Source organism: Salvelinus alpinus, chromosome 1 (genome assembly GCF_045679555.1).
Source record: "Salvelinus alpinus chromosome 1, SLU_Salpinus.1, whole genome shotgun sequence".
In the NCBI taxonomy this organism is placed as follows: Eukaryota; Metazoa; Chordata; class Actinopteri; order Salmoniformes; family Salmonidae; genus Salvelinus; species Salvelinus alpinus.
The window spans coordinates 29,490,359-29,509,635 of record NC_092086.1 but is presented as its reverse complement, the minus strand read 5'-3'; the positions used below and the strand labels follow the sequence as shown (position 1 = coordinate 29,509,635).

The 19,277-nt window shown below is 43.5% G+C and overlaps 1 protein-coding gene across 1 annotated transcript; it reads right to left on the bottom strand.

The window, feature by feature from the left end:
* Window positions 1–223: 223 nt before the first annotated feature.
* On the bottom strand, window positions 224–17,502 carry nptx2a (neuronal pentraxin 2a). Its single transcript, XM_071395645.1, has 5 exons — window positions 16,596–17,502; window positions 11,183–11,432; window positions 7,015–7,259; window positions 3,331–3,510; window positions 224–2,722 (listed from the first exon to the last, which is right to left on the bottom strand). Exons 1-5 carry the CDS (start codon window positions 17,040–17,042, stop codon window positions 2,495–2,497), a joined length of 1,350 nt encoding a protein of 449 aa, XP_071251746.1. The 5' UTR covers window positions 17,043–17,502; the 3' UTR covers window positions 224–2,494.
* Between the last annotated feature and the right edge of the window lie 1,775 nt (window positions 17,503–19,277).

The window sequence follows — 19,277 nt, the reverse complement described above, 5'->3', positions numbered from 1 at the left end:
TGAAATAGCCGACACATGTGAGTATACAGTATTTAGTATAGTTTGATTACAAGGTGGGTTTTTAAATATGTTGCACTATCTTTAATGTCTTTCAATAGTATAAGGGAGATCCTTTCTCCCCTTTCTCCCTGCACCAGCCTCCACTGCACTCCGCAGCTGACCCATGAATCTATTCAACACTTGAACTCTTTCTGATGGCACGATTTTCAGGCAATTGTTCGTATTTGGATTTTGAATATTTTATTAGGTGCAAGAGGACATCCAACCACACTGCATGGAGACACAGAACATAAATGGTAGATGAAGATGAGGTTAAAGCAACAGCTGAATCCTTTTTGTTTGTCATTTATCTTTTCACAATTCCAAGGTTGCATTGTAGGGAAAAAATACAAATGATATTTGCTGAACTGAAAGATGGAATCCACAGTAGGGGAAAGCAGCGCTACTGGTCATCCCACCGCCGCTGTTATTGTTTTGTCACACGGCATTGTAATAAGAAAAAAGTAGTGCAATGATGTCCGAGGTGAAATACAGCGTTTGTTGTTTTCAGTAACTTCTCTGTTGTTGTAATATCCCAAACGGACGTGGCTGTTTCACCTTAAGGATTCCAACTTTATGGTTTGAATCATCCGCAAACAAAAAGCACATTCGGTGCTGAAAAAAAGGCCATTGAACATTTTAAAAGAAGATGTCCTTCTTCCACTAACATTCTGAATGAAATAGTGACTCAGTGCAGGTAAACACATTAACTCATGAGCAGAAATGCTAATAAAATACAAGAAATTAAATCGTCTCTACAGAAATAAAACATACATTTATATAACACATAAAAGGACATTCATATGTAGAATAACTTTGAAATGTTCTAAAATGATAGGTGTGTACCCCTTTAAAACATTACTGCATTATATCATTCTCAAAGGCCATCAGAAATGTTCTGAATCCCGCTGTTCTGTTTTTACAAACGTATATCTTTCCAAGATGTCCCAAAGGAAAGGAAGAGACAAACGTCCATTTGTTTCCTAACATCAGGTTAGTCCTCTGCACTCTTCATAACCAGATAAGGGTTGAATTGACAGGCATTGTGGTATTGTGTTGCAGCAAAACAAGTGTGAACAGAGTTGAAGAAGCAAACTTGACACATGTGTATCTACTGCACCACATTTCAAATCACTGTAGTTTAAATGGACTGGAATGAACCACAACATTAATTCAGAACGGAGTTCTTTTTTCTTATCCCTAAGGAAATTAAAGACATTTTCTACAAACAGAAACATAGCAAAATGTTCCAGTGCTTTTTGTCTTGTTCCAACCAGAAACATTCAGATCTCTTCTCATCTTTAGTTTCACAGTCTTCATTTTCATAGCGTCTCTCTGGCTTATAGCAAAATGCCTCTATATTATACAATGCAACGGGATAGTAAAATAGCTCACATTCATCTTCTCATTCATTTGACAAACATGATATTTACTAACACAGATTATGGACAAAATCCTTCCTTGAAGGTCATCCAGTCCCTGGCATCCCATTCCAACCCACGCTCCCCCAGTGTGGCACACAGAGCGCTGAATTCCCGGCTTCCCGCCAGTCCTCGGCAGCTTTCCGACTTTGCTTTTAACCTGCCTGGGCCGGCCGCTGCACAAAGCTGCTTGGGATGGCAGCTGCTCAAGGGGAGGAGAGGTATTAGAATAGATTTACAAGAATGTGAATGTCCTCGTCACTAATCTCTAGGGCCTTTTACACAACGAGAGCGTGCACACACCCACACAAACTGCTATTACAGTAAACACACCCACCTGTGCATGTACATATGCACACACATATACACACATACAGTACGCATGCATTCACTTTTGCACTCAATACTCTCAGTGACAGGTCAAAACACATGCACACGTTGAAAATGGTCTATTCCACCATTGCCTTTACATTCTATACTCATCAATAGCCCTCTCTGGAACATGGGGCTTCTTTTTACTGCAAAGGAACACAAGCTCACATCATTTACCGAAGAAGTTTGCCATGCAACTCAGAAATAGCTGTCCACACAACACAATAAAAGCTTCTATGGGTTATATATTAGCTCACATTCTCTGAATACAGTACAGTGCTCAATTATCAGTGTTTGAAATGCCTTAGAGAGGAGCTGTGTTCAAACATGACTCAGTCAAAAGGATATCTAGCTAAAGGAGTAAAAGACAGAATACAGAGTAGAGAGTCCTCAGTCTCAAGTGGGTTCTCTGTAAAATCCTCTAGTTAGAATCACGTTGGAATGGGCATGAACTTGTGAGCCATGTACTTAAGCATGGAAAATCACACCAAAACCCATTTACTAGATCTAGGTCTGTAAACAAAGGCAATACCCGTTGAGCCCTTTTTCCTCCTTGAGGGGTGTTTCTGAAGCAGCACAGAGAGCGCGGAACCAGAACCACCTCTCAAGCCTCCGGAACCTTCGGAACCCAGTGTCATGACAACGTTACACATCCAACTCCTTTACGGTTCGAACATACGGTCCTCGCAGATCTCCAACGCCACCTTGGATGCTCCTCCCATGACTTCTACGTTGGTGTCGATCCAGGGAACAATGTTCCCGGGCATGTAGGAGGAGCAGTTGGCCATTCCCATGATGTCCACAGGCCGGAGGACCCGGTCCCACATGTTGAACTGGCTCAGCTCGCCAACGAAGGCCTGGGTGGCGTCGAAACGACCCCCCACCATGTCCTGTACAGGGAGAGGGACTGTGTTTAAAATCCCATCAGTGTACAGAAACGTCATAGCCTGGGTGATTCATCGTTTCTGCGTTCAACAAGAATTCAAAGACATCAATAATTTTGCCAAAGCCGGAACAGAACGACAATTTTAAATAAATTGTATAGTACGTCTGATAGATGAGACAGATCTATTGCTCTGCTATTGGTTTCCTCTGTGCGTCTGTCATTTCACTCTACAATTGCAATTTTATCCATGAAAGACACACTACATGCACTGTAGCTTTCCACATAGACTAGCAGCACACGTGCTGCATAAAGTAGTCCACCCAATGAGACCCAACAGCTACGTTACATTACTGGGTCCCTATGGGAACGATCTTAATAGTCAGTGTTCTGTACTACATCGCCGTAGAGATAGTAAGATGCTGTCATGGAGATATCTGTTGGAGTGTCACACTAACAATGCTCCCAAGGGTGCGCTGTCACTGGTTAAGGCAGGCAGAGAGGTGAGGTAATGGTAAAGGGTTGTTGATAGCGTGACAAGAGCCTTGCCTCCCCCTTCTCATCTCTCCCTCTCCCTCTCCGGTGGGAGTACATCAGAGCCTGGCTAAGCCTCACCTGTTCCTGTCCCAGGATGATCACCCCTCCAGGTTTAATTGGGTGCCAGGGGGCCAGGTTCTCCCCGGTGCCCAGCCTCTCCCCATCCTGGTATGCCTCCCAGAAGCCGTCCCGCGTCGTCCAGGTGATGCAAATGTGGTGCCAGCGGCCGTCGCTCACCGACAGGGGCAACTGGGCCACCTGGGTAAGAAGGGTGAGATGGGCAGTACAACGTTAGATGGGATTAATTTTTAATTGTAAGCCGCTCTGGATAAGAGTGTCTGCTAAGTGACTCAAATGTAAATGTAGAATACTTATAGGGGCAAAGAGGGTAAAGGAGGGTAATTCATGTTAGAGGGGCTATACTAACTTGGGCAAAAGGGGCAAGAGAATACCTGTGTTTTTGTCTTTGTGTGGTGAATCTTAATTTCCACTTAAGTCCAATTTTCATTTAGTCATGCATGGATGTCTATGGGAAACTTAGAAAAACATTCACTCAAGTGAAGGATATGATTCCCCTTAAGAGCTTATTGTAGACTTTACTATCAGGGAGAATATCCCAGGGCAGATAGGGCAATAGAGCTCAAGTTGAACCGTACAATCTGCCGTAAGAGGCAAGAGAGCACAAGTGCTATATATCACTGGGGCAGATGGCACAATGAAGCTTTGACTGAGACACACAACACAGGGCCAAATGGAGCAAGACAACACCAGCACTTTACAAATAGTTTAGAGTAAAGTGACAATATACTGTAGACTGTAGAAATTGCAGTCATATGGGATTGCAATTCGAAAACAAGACCAGAAAGATATAGCACAGGTTACGACATCAGAGCTTTACCCAGACTTTACAATGTCATCATGGTCCACAGAGGATTCAGCATAGGAGAGAATGGAGGTGGAAGTCATTAGCTTTATATAGAGCTTCTATATGAGCCATAACCATAGAGACCATGACATGCAGAGGCTACTGCCAACAATTTCCTGTCTGCTCTTAATCCCTCCCATGAGAAACTAGAGCTTGACCTCCAAAGGTGTTCCAGCATATCACATTTACACTAAAGCCAATCAACCAGAGCATTGATACTGTGGAACTAATTACTGCCCTCTAGTAATATCCCTGAGCCTTGGTCAACCTGAGGACGCTAGGTCTGATATCATACCCGGAGCCAGGAGTTTCTCCCTGACCGTGTGAGCAGGAAACAAACACAGCAACTGTTGTTTACATAGGGCCCGGCAGATGAAACAGTTGCAGAATGTCTTTTAGACCACACCAACATCTCTAATCAAAGCTCTGACAAAGGCTATGAGACCCAAACATTTGCAAAAAATAAACAAGTGATGAGGGAGTTTATTTTCTATGAACGATTATTCAACATTTCCTAGAATGCACCTGCAAGCAATCCTTAAAGGTGTGAGGGCATTTCACCTTTTAGATCCGACAGGTGCAGAAAGAAATTCAATAAAACCACCCCATCCGGGTATTGACTAAACCCAACCAACCACAACATCAAAAGATGTTTACTCTTGTCCAATAGGCAGCCAACTGCTGCGAAAGTACTGATAAAATAAGTTCCAAGTGGATATATTTTGGCATTAGGAAAGCTTTAAAGGACAGGTTCAATATTTTTTTTACCTAATCTGTATTTCGGATGTAAATGTCATCTTATAGAAGGGTCCAGACACTTTTTGTGTGAATTTACTTGGTGATTTTGCTTTTTTCTCTGGTGCTGTATTAGTTCCTCTTTTTTCAGAAACATACCGCACCTGGAATAGACTTTATCATTGCTCGTTCTGCAGTATGGGGGCTCCGGAAAAACAACGGCTCCAAAAACAACCAACTAAGTCCTTTTCCAAACGGCAAAGCTCTCAGTATAGTGGTGCAGGTCTTTTGATGTTGTACACATTAAATGATGCATTTCCAAACTTTATCCGCAAAGTTATATTCCATTTTATGCAACTCGAGCGGTTTCCGTTACCAGCAGTGCTAAACAGAGAAGCATGTTTCTCAAAACCAAGTGAATCTGCTAAAGTATCTGGACCCTTCTAAAACATGCCATTTACATCCAAAATAGAGTTATGGTTCTATAATAGTGAACGAATCCTTTAACTCCTTATAGAAGCCAAAATAATGAGATGCAACAGGAATGTTGAATGGATTTGATCCAGGGAAGATTCTCTCTATCTTTAATGAATCTCATTTTGGAGCACGAGAGCATTTGCACCAGATGAATGGTGTACCATTGACAAAAGAACATGGTGTAACATTCTAACCTTAAACTGTTGATTATATTACCAGGAATCACCATGCAGACCTGGGTCGTGTTAGTTAGGTTTTAAAACATTTTGAAACGAATATTAGTGTTATATTGATGATTTCATCTTCTCTCACACATACAGTCTCTGACCCTCTTTCCTCCTCTCTCACACTCACTAACACTTTCATTGGTTCCTCTGTTCTCTGGTGCTGTATCGGTCCCTCTGTTCTCTGGTGCTGTATCGGTCCCTCTGTTCTCTGGTGCTGTATCGGTCCCTCTGTTCTCTGGTGCTGTATCGGTCCCTCTGTTCTCTGGTGCTGTATCGGTCCCTCTGTTCTCTGGTGCTGTATCGGTCCCTCTGTTCTCTGGTGCTGTATCGGTCCCTCTGTTCTCTGGTGCTGTATCAGTTCCTCTGTTCTCTGGTGCTGTATCAGTTCCTCTGTTCTCTGGTGCTGTATCGGTCCCTCTGTTCTCTGGTGCTGTATCGGTTCCTCTGTTCTCTGGTGCTGTATCGGTTCCTCTGTTCTCTGGTGCTGTATCGGTTCCTCTGTTCTCTGGTGCTGTATCGGTTCCTCTGTTCTCTGGTGCTGTATCGGTTCCTCTGTTCTCTGGTGCTGTATCGGTTTGTCTGTTCTCTGGTGCTGTATTGGTTCCCTCTTCCATCTTCCTGTACACTCTGCTCCCCCCTCCCCCATCTCTCCCTCCCTTCTCTCTCTTCATTTCTAGTGTTTGTCTGACATCCACACATGTATAATACATGGTGAAACCAGAACTGTGGGGAAAACTGGCTCTGCCAATAAACCAGATGCCCAACACAAACCCAAATCCAACCCCACAACCAAAAAACCCCACCCTACTTCACTTCAGCCAAACTCAACTCCCACTAGGTTCAGTTATCCAGCAGTAACGCACAAAAAAAATAACTATTTGTGTTGTCTATTCAAACACCACGATTGCCATGGTTGTATTCCTTTGAAGACAGAAACCCATGAAATATTAATTGTAGCATCTTTTTGAGCACATTGGAAATTGTCTTCCTTCAAAAAGCATTGGTTAACAAGGGGGGAAAGTGTCTGATTTTCATTATTAAATGCAAATATTGAAGCGACCTTAAGCCAACCTAGGACCCTCAACAAGAGGTGTGGGCCTCTTGGTGTAACGGCCATGGTGTTGTGTTGATAGTCGCTGGACCCAGGTTCAAGAACCTGTTGGTTCTACCCCCTGAAAACAGACTGGAAGGACTACAACATGACCCCATTTCAGCTCCTTTTCTGTGCTGGCTTGATCGTCTGTGTCTATTCAATCGTCACAGTTTGTTTTTGTAATAGAAAATGCACAATGATACATGCTCAACTGTAACCAAGTTCTTTAGAGTAAATGAGTCTTTCGTGGCCGTAGCCCAGGAGTTGTTTTTGTAATGGACAATCAATAAAAGACTAGGACTTACTTTGTCGTTGACCAACAGCTCTATGGGGTTGTTGCCCCACTCGATGAGCACGATTTCATTGGCCTGTCCTGGCACCCCGTAGGAGAAGGGGGTTCCTATACCAGGGCTGGCGCTGGACTTCAGCCACATACACACTGTGAAGGCATACATCTCAGGGAGACTCTTCTTGATGCGTCCGTACAGGTAGTTGGTGCGCAGGGGGAGAGACACCTTGAAATCCTCGGGTGACTTAAATGCGTTGTTACCTGAAGACAAACAGAGGTGTGAAAATTATTAGATAGAGGTAGTATCCATCACTTTCATCGGTCATGACATGCACTGTTCACATACACCACCGTGTCTGAGTCTGCCCACATAGGGGGCTCTTATTGAACCATTGGTTACTATGGAAAGCAAGCCGATGACAGTAGTAACACAACAGTGCATCGTCCAAAGTAGACAGACAGCCTTCCACTGTTAGTACTGTCTACTACCACCGTCTACTACCACCGCCTACTACCACCGTCTACTACCACCGCCTACTACCACCGTCTACTACCACCGCCTACTACCACCGCCTACTACCACCGTCTACTACCACCGCCTACTACCACCACCGCCTACTACCACCGCCTACTACCACCGCCTACTACCACCGCCTACTAACACCGCCTACCACCGCCTACTAACACCGTCTACTACCACCGTCTACTACCACCGTCTACTAACACCGTCTACTAACACCGTCTACTAACACCGCCTACTACCACCTCCTACTACCACCGTCTACTACCACCGCCTACTAACACCGCCTACTAACACCGCCTACTAACACCGCCTACTACCACCGTCTACTACCACCGCCTACTACCACCGCCTACTACCACCACCCTCTATAAAGCTAATGAGCAAGAATGGGTAGTGGGCCGCTGACTTTGACGATGTTGGACTGTCGTAAATTGGCTGTAAGGGTTCGATGTTGGACTGTCGTAAATTGGCTGTAAGGGTCCGATGTTGGACTGTCGTAAATTGGCTGTAAGGGTCCGATGTTGGACTGTCGTAAATTGGCTGTAAGGGTTCGATGTTGGACTGTCGTAAATTGGCCGGAAGGGTTCGATATTGGACTTTCGTAAATTGGCCGGAAGGGTTCGAGGTTGGACTGTCGTAAATTGGCCGGAAGGGTTCGAGGTTGGACTGTCGTAAATTGGCCGGAAGGGTTCGAGGTTGGACTGTCGTAAATTGGCCGGAAGGGTTCGAGGTTGGACTGTCGTAAATTGGCCGGAAGGGTTCGAGGTTGGACTGTCGTAAATTGGCCGGAAGGGTTCGAGGTTGGACTGTCGTAAATTGCCCGGAAGGGTTCGAGGTTGGACTGTCGTAAATTGCCCGGAAGGGTTCGAGGTTGGACTGTCGTAAATTGGCCGGAAGGGTTCTATGTTGGACTGTCGTAAATTGGCTGTAAGGGTTCGATGTTGGACTGTCGTAAATTGGCTGTAAGGGTTCGATGTTGGACTGTCGTAAATTGCCCGGAAGGGTTCTATGTTGGACTGTCGTAAATTGCCCGGAAGGGTTCTATGTTGGACTGTCGTAAATTGGCTGGAAGGATTCGATGTTGGACTGTCGTAAATTGGCTGTAAGGGTTCGATGTTGGACTGTCGTAAATTGGCTGTAAGGGTTCGATGTTGGACTGTCGTAAATTGGCTGGAAGGATTCGATGTTGGACTGTCGTAAATTGGCTGGAAGGATTCGATGTTGGACTGTCGTAAATTGGCTGTAAGGGTTCGATGTTGGTGATGGTCATGGTGATGATGACAGTGGCGGTCGGTGCCGTTTAAGATGAGGGAGGACAATTCTTTTTTTTAATTGGCCTTATTTATGTTACAGCATATTAGATGACTGTCATTCATATTCCATTCACCCAGTTCAATGTAACATCCATAGGTTTAAGCTACTAAATTATGCTCAAATTTTCCCTGTACCCATCATGAGGTTGCTACAACCTAGACTATGAATTAAAGTTTACAACCTACAGTAGGTGCACACAGGTCGAGAGAAAGACTTGAGGTGACAGACAGTGACACATTCAATAGAGCCTTGCACCATCTTGCCTGTATCTAGCTGATCTAGGGTGTAATCATTAGTCTAACAGTTGCAAACTAGAGTTTCTATTGGACAAATTCCGGTATGTTTACCCCCGTTTTGTTCCGTTTGCTTTATTTGGTGGAATGTTAATTTTCATAGCCATATACAAACATCTTGTTGTATTCCTTCTCACATCTACATGCTCTCCTCCTCTCACCTTTTCCCTTCGCTTGTGGACTTCAATGCACTACACATCATCTGCTACAATCATGCAGTACAGTGGACAGTTAGTAAGCAGGTCTGCAGTTACACTGGCGGGCCCCGGTGGCAATAAATTAGTAAAACCAAAAGGTTACCTTGACTTGGAAGAGTTCCAGTGTTGGATAGTCATACCCAGCTAGCTAACATACTGTAGCATCCCTCTGAGTCGGGGGTTTGAGTAGGCTAAACTAGCTAGCTAACATACTGTAGCATCCCTCTGAGTCGGGGGTTTGAGTAGGCTAAACTAGCTAGCTAACATACTGTAGCATCCCTCTGAGTCGGGGGTTTGAGTAGGCTAAACTAGCTAGCTAACATACTGTAGCATCCCTCTGAGTCGGGTGTTTGAGTAGGCTAAACTAGCTAGCTGCATTTGCAAGTATAAAAAAACGATGAAATATAGCTCTCTTTCTCTGTCTCTCTTGCTCCTCCTTCTTTTTTAAAGATATTAATTAGCCTAGGTAAAAAAAAATGTGTCACCCATACGTAAAATGTATACACGCATGACCGTAAGTCGCTTTGGACAAAAGCAGCTGCTAAATGGCATACATTACGATGATGATTGAACATGAATACAAATGTGGATGGGCACTGGTTGGTGGAAGTATAACAGCTTGTATTGTTTCCAGTCTTAATTGAAACATTGATGAGGTGTCAGTAAGACAGCATATTGTATACACATCTGTTACAATGAGAGTGAGAGAGAATCAGAGACAGCCTGTCTTTCTGGAAGCAGTGAGATGAGAGTGAGAGCAAAAGAGAGAAACACAGAGAAAATAATGAATTAGAGGGAGAGAGGGGCAGAATCAAAATGAGAAGACTCGGGTGCATGGAGAGAGCCTGATCAATGACATACATCGGATGGTCAGACGGTCTCTGCCTCCCCACCCAAATCTCAGCATAAGTCTCTGCTGCTATAGTAACAGCTATTGGGGACCCCGAATAAACAACATAATGTGTGTGTGTTGTAGTATCCAACATAATGTATGTGTGTTGTAGTATCCAACATAATGTATGTGTATTGTAGTATCCAACATAATGTATGTGTGTTGTAGTATCCAACATAATGTATGTGTGTTGTAGTATCCAACATAAGGAGGAAGAGGCAGTCAGTCAGAATGTGAGTGGTTGGGTCTGTAGTCAAAGGAGGATCGAGAGGGATGATGAGGTCCCTGAGGTTCTCTCCAGCTATTTCCTGATCTCCAACAGAGAGAGAAAATAGGCAAGGAGAGACAGAGACAGAGAGAGAGAGAGAGAATAAGCAAGGAGAGGCAGAGAGAGAGGCAGAGAGAGAGAGGGAGAGGCAGAGAGAGAGAGGGAGAGGCAGAGAGAGAGAGGGAGAGGGAGAGGCAGAGAGAGAGAGAGGCAGAGAGAGAGAGAGAGAGAGAGAGAGAGAGAGAGGCAGAGAGAGAGAGAGGCAGAAAGAGAGAGAGAGGCAGAGATAGAGAGAGAGAGACAGACAGAGAGAGACAGAGAGACAGAGAGAGAGACAGAGACAGCAAGAGAAGGCCACAGAGAGAGGATGCAGGGTGAGGGGAGTTTTTGGGGACCTGCAAAAATAGAGGGAGAAAGGGAGTGAGGGTGGGAATGAGGGGAGTGAGGGGGAATAAACCCCCTACTCTCCAGCTCTGTGATCCCCTCTAGCCTGGGTAAATAAAGCTGGAGAGTGAGAAAGAGTAAAAGAGCAAGATAGAATGAGGAAAAAGAGAGGGTGAGAACGACAACTACAGCTCCCTTACTTCTCTCCAGCTCTGTGATCGTCTGGCCTGGGTAAATAAACATGGAGACTGAGAAAGACTGAGGATGAGAAATAGTAAGATTGAGGGAGGGTCAGTGAGAACATATCCCTTACTTCTCTCCAGCTCTGTGATCCTCTCCAGCAGTGAGGTGAGGGTGCTCTCGGTACGCTGACGGTGGGCAGCCGTCTCGTTGTACAGCTGGCTCTTCTCTTCCTCCAGCTCGGCCACCTTCCTCAGAAGCTGGCCCTCTAGGGCCCCCAAACGGTGCTTCAGCAGCTCCCGCAGCTCCGCCGGTAGGGGCCTCACTGCATTCCCACCCACACCTGCTGCTGCTGCTGACGTGTTGGCACGCAACTGCTGCTGCTGTGGTGGAGGGAGGAGAGAGAGAGAGTTAATCCCCTATCCGGACGTTCTGTCGTTCAGTCACAGGTTGTGTTATGCTGTGTTCAGAGTGGAGGTGGGATCAAGGAACAGGAACAATATATATGTTGGGGAGGTCCTTTCAGGAACCCGTTGGAGTAATAATTAAGTGCATCACCCCAAACACACACAAGCACACTTTTGAAAATCATTCATTTGAATTAGGCCTGCTTATTTATGAGGGGTCTAACCCCAGAGGATGTAATTTTCCTTGTGCATAAGATTTTGAGAGTTATACAAAAAACTGATGGAATAACCTATATCACTGATTTTTTTTGTCATGTATTAAGCATATATGTGGAGAGAGGAAGAGAGAGAAATATATAAATACAGTTGAAGTCGGAAGTTTACATAAACCTAGGATGGAGGCATTAAACTCGTTTTTCAACCACTCCACAAATGTCTTGTTAACAAACTATAGTTTTGGCAAGTCGGTTAGGACATCTACTTTGTGCATGACACAAGTAATTTTTTGAAACAATTCTTTACAGACAGATTATTTCACTTATAATTCACTGTATCACAATTCCAGTGGGTCAGAAGTTTACATACACTAAGTTGACTGTGCCTTTAAACAGCTTGGAAAATTCCAGAAAATGATGTAATGGCTTTAGAAGCTTCTGATAGGCTAATTGACATCATTTGAGTCAATTGGAGGTGTACCTGTGGATGCATTTCAAGGCCTACCTTCAAACTCAGTGCCTCTTTGCTTAACATCATGGGAAAATCAAAAGAAATCAGCCAAAAAAATTGTAGACCTCCACAAGTCTGGTTCATCCTTGGGAGCAATTTCCAAATGCCTGAAGGTACCACGTTCATCTGTACAAACAATTGTACGCAAGTATAAACACAATGGAACCAGGCAGCTGTCATACCGCTCAGGAAGGAGACATGTTCTGTCTCCTAGAGATGAACGTACTTTGGTGCAAAAAGTGCAAATTTATCCCAGAACAACAGCAAAGGACCTTGTGAAGATGCTGGAGGAAACAGGTACAAAAGTATCTATATCCACAGTAAAATGAGTCCTATATCGACTTAAAACTCTACTGCCTCAGAAACCCGGATCCGGGAGCACCCCCCACCCCCCACACACTGATTAGCATAGCTAGCATAGCTTCACAAGTAAATAGTAGCATCTAAATATCATTAAATCACAAGTCCAAGACACCAGATGAAAGATACAGATCTTGTGAATAAAGCCACCATTTCAGATTTTTAAAATGTTTTACAGGGAAGACAAAATATGTAAATCTATTAGCTAAACACGTTAGCAAAATACACCACTTTTCTAACTCCATCAGTTTCTTACTCCTTCAGGTGCTATCACCAATTCGGCTAAACTAAGATATTGATAGCCACTAACCAAGAAAAAAACTCATCAGATGACAGTCTGATAACATATTTATGGTATAGGATAGGTGTTGTTAGAAAAAAGTGCATATTTCAGGTAGAAATCACAGTTTACAATTGCACCGACCATCACAAATCGACTAGAATTACTAGATAGAGCAACGTGTATGACCAATTTACTCATCATAAAACATTTCATAAAAATAGACAAAGCATAGCAATGGAAAGACCCAGTTCTTGTGATTTCAGACCATATTTCAGATTTTCTAAGCGTTTTTCAGCGAAAACACAATAAATCGATAAGTTAGCATACCACATGTGCAAACGTTACCAGAGCATCGATTCCAGCCAAAGAGCGCTATAACGTAATCACCGCCAAAATATATTAATTTTTTCACTAACCTTCTCAGAATTCTTCCGATGACACTCCTGTAACATCATTTTACAACATACATATACAGTTTGTTCGAAAAGGTGCATATTTAGCCATACAAAACCGTGGTTATACAATGGAAATAGTCACAACTCAAGCCTCAAAATGAGGAACGTCAGCTTTCAGAGTGATCTAGTTTAATCGAAAGCTAATCATATACTTGACTAAAAAATACAGGGTTGACAGGAATCGAAAGACAAATTAGTTCTTAATGCAACCGCTGATTTACATTTTTAAAATTATCCTTACTTTTCAATACAGGGTTCGCCAAGTGAAGCTATACCAAACAAAATGGCGAAATATGCGTTTAAAATATTTCGACAGAACAACGATTTATCATATTAAATATTGCTTACTTTGAGCTGTTCTTCCATCAGATTCTTGGGCAATGTATCCTTTCTATGTTATAAACGTCTTTTGGTCGATAGATGTCCTCTGTCCTTCGAAATATCCACTAACGATCGAACGGGACCCCAAAACGTGTCCAAAGTTTCAGAGTGCACAACAAAGAAATTCCTCAAAATCGCACTAAACGGATATAAATTGCTATAAAACGGTTCAAATTAACTACATTATGATGTTTTTAACAACTATAACGACTGAAAACATGACCGGAGAAATATAACTAGTTAAACAACGATTTGGAATGAGGCAGGTCCGATGTCCATCTTGCTTGTGGCGCAAGGAAGAAGAGAGAGAGGTCCTCCCACGTTTTGTGGTTTTATATGGGCTGGGATTGTGCAATAGACTCCATTCAAAACGTGATGACGTACAGACACCCAGAGGAAGACGTAGGCAGTGTCGGTTTCTTCATAGCATTCACTGTCGCCTTAAAAACAGACTCCAGATCAGGGGTAAAAATTTCTGAAATCTGACCCCTGTCATGAAAAGTGCTGTAGATATTGTTCTGTACCACTCAGAGACAAAATTCCAACTTCTATAGAAACTAGAAAGTGTTTTCTATCCAATAATAACAATAATATGCATATTGTACGATCAAGAATTTAGCACGAGGCAGTTTAATTTGGAGACCCAAATATGCTAATGCGGAACAGCACCCCCTATAGTCCCAAGAAAGGCCACTCAGCAAGGAAGAAGCCACTGCTCCAAAACCGCCATAAAAAAACCAGACTACGGTTTGCAACTGCATATGGGGACAAAGATCGTACTTTTTGGAGAAATGTCCTCTGGTCTGATGAAACAAAAATAGAACTGTTTGGCCATAATGACCATCATTATATTTGGAGGAAAAAGGGGGATGCTTTCAAGCCGAAGAACACCATCCCAACCGTGAAGCACGGGGGTGGCAGCATCATGTTGTGGGGGTGCTTTGCTGCAGGAGGGACTGGTGCACTTCACAAAATAGATAGACTCATGAGGAGGAAAATGATGTGGATATATTGAAGCAACATCTCAAGACATGAGTCAGGAAGTTAAAGCTTGGTCGCAAATGGGTCTTCCAAATGGCCAATGACCCCAAACATACTACCAAAGTTGTGGCAAAATGGCTTAAGGACAACAAAGTCAAGTTATTGGAGTGGCCATCACAAAGCCCTGACCTCAATACTATAGAACTTTTGTGTGCAGAACTGAAAAAGTGTGTGCGAGCAAGGAGGCCTACAAACCTGATTCAGTTACACCAGCTCTGTCAGGAAGAATGGGCCAGAGTTCACCCAACTTATTGTGGAAAGCTTGTGAAAGGCTACCCAAAACATTTGACCCAAGTTAATTTAAAGGTAATGCTACCAAATACTAATTGAGTGTATGTACATTTCTGACCCCTGGGAATGTGATGAAAGAAATAAAAACTCAAATAAATAATTCTCTATTATTATTCTGACATTTCACATTCTTAAAATAAAGTGGTGATCCTAACTGACCTAAGACAGGGAATTTTTACTAGGATTAAATGTCACAATGAATTGTGAAAAGAAAAACTGAGTTTAAATGTATTTGGCTAAGGTGTATGTAAACTTCCGACTTCAACTGTATATACAGTTAAAACAATTACATTAAAGTGCAATAGGAAATAAATAGGTTTATACATCTCTCCCTCTCTCTCCCTCTCTCTATGTAGAGAGAGAGAGAGAGATGTAAACCTATTTATTTCCTATTGCACTTTAATGTAATTGTTTTATCAGTTTTATTCCACACTGTGCGATCATGTATTATATCTAATAACGACATAAAGGATTGGTGCTTATAGATAAAGGCTACATCAGCCGCAAACGGATTGCACAGTTACAATAACATACATGACCTCAATATTATCAGAGAGATACGCTGCGTCTCAAATAGTACCCTTTTCCTTGTAGTGCACTATAAAGGTAACAGGGTGCCATTTGGGATGCAGCCAGAGATATGATCATCATGAAGCCACGTGAGACCAGCACACTCATTCCCAGGCACCAGAAAAAATGCTATCTGTGTGATTGTGAGTATGCCAGGGGCTGCCACTCCCACATGACTTTGATTGTGACGACACTATAATAGATTCATGAGATTAATCACCTTAACTAACCTAGCTGTGGGCATCATAGGATTAGATTCTATGGTGGACATACCCACAATAGGCCTTTTTTTCTTGGTCTGTTTGCTGCGTAGATAGGACCTCATCCGTGATACAGTGGATACAAAGCCAGGGGAAATGTTTGTATGATTTGTGACATAAATTGCACAAGCAGTTGGAAAAATGACAAGACTGCGTGTGGTGCCGCATGGAAAAATGAATAGGAATGATTGAAAATACACATCTCTGCTCGACTTCTCCACGGATGGTGCCTGACACTTTTGACACCAATTTATGTGTGCTGATTGTCTATTCATATCAGCTGCTTTGATTCATCAAGCATAAGCAGCATGCTTCTGACATACTACACTACATTACCCTTTGACTTTGAGGAAGAGAAAGTGGGTAGTGTCTTATCGTTTAGGCTACATTCAGTATCAGACATGCCTGATGTGGTGGGTGCTACACATTTGTGGTGAAAAGATGAAAACCTCCATACATAATGTAAGAGTGATATGAAAAGCATGATCATTATAATTTACTGTAGCCGTAACCACAAACATCCATATTCATATAGGGGTATATTCATATATTAACCTCCATACAAAAATGCTACAGTGTATAATAATTTTAAAAACAAATTGACCTGAATGATATAAATGACTGTAGCTATAACCACAAACAACCATATTAATATAGGGGTATATTCATATATTAACCTCCATACAAAAATGCTACAGTGTATAATAAAAAAAATATACATTTGACCTGAATGATATAATTTACTGTAGCCACTACAGCCTCCATATCTCACCTCCAGATTCTCCAACCGACCCTTGAGCCCCTGCATGGTCTTTCCCAGCTGGTCTATAGTTTCCGTGGGGTCCCTGGGAAGGTCTCCCATTGTGTTCTTACTGTAGTCCTTCCGCCTGGAGCTCTGGCCCCTGGACCTGCCCGCTGAGTCCTCTGCGGCCGCCTCGCAGCGGGCCAGTTTGGAGTTCAGCTCCTTGATAGTGCCCTGCTGACTCACGATAGTCTCCTTCTGCTGGAGGATGGTCTCTCGGAGTTGGAGGATGGTGTTCCGTAACTCATCCTCCACGGGGCTGGTGCTCTGCACGCGGTTACCGTTGGGTTCGAACGAGCAGCTAGGTTCGGCGCCCGCCGGGATGGCGGAGCAGAAGAAGCGGCTACCTGTCGCATCCTGAGCGCGCACCGTGCGTCCACTCACTAGGTATAAAAGTCCAACTAAGAAAGCCAGCATGCCGGATACGAACACAGATTCCTTGTATGTTTGGAAAACTCCTCCTCACGAAATTAATGTTTTTCGTTGAATCACATCGATAGGTTAAATAGCCTAGGCTAAACTCTTGTCTTCAACACCAAAACGCACAATAACATAAATCAGATGGTAGACATAGTTCTGGACTTCGGAACTGACACGAGATAATTTACTGAAGTCAACAGAACTTCAAAACCATTTAGATTAATTGTCTGAGGGCTCCAATCAAATACTATCATAAACCATCCAACCACATAATGATAAATGCCCTAGTCGCAAATGTCATAGAGCAATCGGTTTTCCCTCTCCAAACCTAAATAAATTAATATCGAGGCAATTCTAATTTTACCGAAAGAAAGTTACCATCCTGGTAAAAGATGTAGAATTGATTCTGGTCACGAAGTTGTTGCAGGTTGTTACTGCTCGGAAAGGTTTCTCTCCACACAGTCCATGGTGCCTTAAAAGACAGCGACCTAGCTTCAACAGATTAATATGGAGCGCGCGCGCGGACCGGGGCGCTCCCGCTCATCATCATCTGTTCATGCTCGCTGAGATTCGTACCACGTCATCATCTGATCCCAGCACAGACGAGTCATGCTTTGCCTTCTGGATTCTGTTCGATCTGTTTGTAAAAAGAATGCGCGGAGTTTCATAAGTGAACACCATCCCGTGCATGCCAAAGTGTCTTTGGATGAGGTCTCTAATATCGTGAGTGCAATGTGAGAGCCTTTATCTAGCCTAAAGTAGTCAACAGTGAGTTGGTTTGAACATTAAATGAGGTTTCTTGTCAGTCCATAGCCTCTTACAGCACACATGTATTTTCTAACGATGTACTAATGCAGTGAATATGAATGTTTAATAGAATTGAGGTTCAGTACTCAGGGAGACTTCTTTCCCCCACTTGAATGGCATGGTCAGACAGTGAGTAGGCTGTAGGTTGTAGTGATGAGTCCAGGAGGGCTAGCTAGATGTAGACTTAATGTGTCAAATGTCACTATTTCTCTGCTGGAGCATGTAGTTAGAGCTGCCAGGTACCAGCATACCCCTGGAAGTAGGGGTGTTGAGGGTGCTACAGCACATTTACAAGAAAACATTCATAAACCACCAAACTACTTCCTGCAACTATGTGTGCCAGTCTGTGAGCAATTTAACTAGAAGCTGTACTTATCCTGTATAGTTTGAGTGTACATTTGAGTAATAGAAAAGTCAAACTTGTAGTTTGGGAGATGGGAGATTCTGGAGCGGTGCCTGAGACAGCATTTTCCACCACCATCAACATAACATGAAATTATGGAATTTCACATAGAAAAATGGTGTCTCATCCCTCCAATAGAGTTCTAGACATCCCAGGGCTGAAAATGATTGGCGAGCTCACGAGCAGAGAAGAGTGGAAGGGAGAAAATTGTCTTACGTCAGATAGCGCAACGATTCCTCCTGCACGGATCTGTCTCGTATCTCGCAAAGACTCATGGGATTGTTCAAAAGTAGTTGGGCTACAATGTGCTTTCTAACACTCAACAATATGACCTAGGTGACATCCCCTAATGAACCCCATCTCATCCTCAAAACAGACTGAGTTCATCTAAACTAGGCAGTTCATCTGTTAATAATGTTGATGTGTTTTTGGTGAGCAAGTCTTAGTCACACCGTTTTACATCTAGCTAAGGGGTTTTGTGTATCAAGGATCAGTATTTCTGAAGTTTGACAATATGCATGAAAGGTAGCTTACATTTGTCCAACATTAGCTTGCTAGCTGAGCCAGTCACACTAGCTGAGCCAGTCACACTAGCTGAGCCAGTCACACTAGCTGAGCCAGTCACACTAGCTGAGCCAGTCACACTGATCCAGTCACACTAGCTGAGCCAGTCACACTAGCTGAGCCAGTCACACTAGCTGAGCCAGTCACACTAGCTGAGCCAGTCACACTAGCTGAGCCAGTCACACTAGCTGAGCCAGTCACACTAGCTGAGCCAGTCACACTAGCTGAACCAGTCACACTAGCTGATCCAGTCACACTAGCTGAGCCAGTCACACTGAGCCAGTCACACTAGCTGAGCCAGTCACACTAGCTGAGCCAGTCACACTAGCTGAGCCAGTCACACTAGCTGAACCAGTCACACTAGCTGAGCCAGTCACACTAGCTGAGCCAGTCACACTGATCCAGTCACACTGAGCCAGTCACACTAGCTGAGCCAGTCACACTGATCCAGTCACACT

Excerpts from the sequence above, each read along its gene's own strand:
- nptx2a (XM_071395645.1), bottom strand. The coding sequence starts at position 17,042 with ATGCTGGCTTTCTTAGTTGGACTTTTATACCTAGTGAGTGGACGCACG. Across the intron at positions 7,260-11,182 it reads GATCACAGAGCTGGAGAGAA|GTAACAACGCATTTAAGTCA; the intron begins GTAAGGGATATG and ends GTTTGTCTTCAG. Across the intron at positions 3,511-7,014 it reads AGCTGTTGGTCAACGACAAA|GTGGCCCAGTTGCCCCTGTC; the intron begins GTAAGTCCTAGT and ends CTTCTTACCCAG.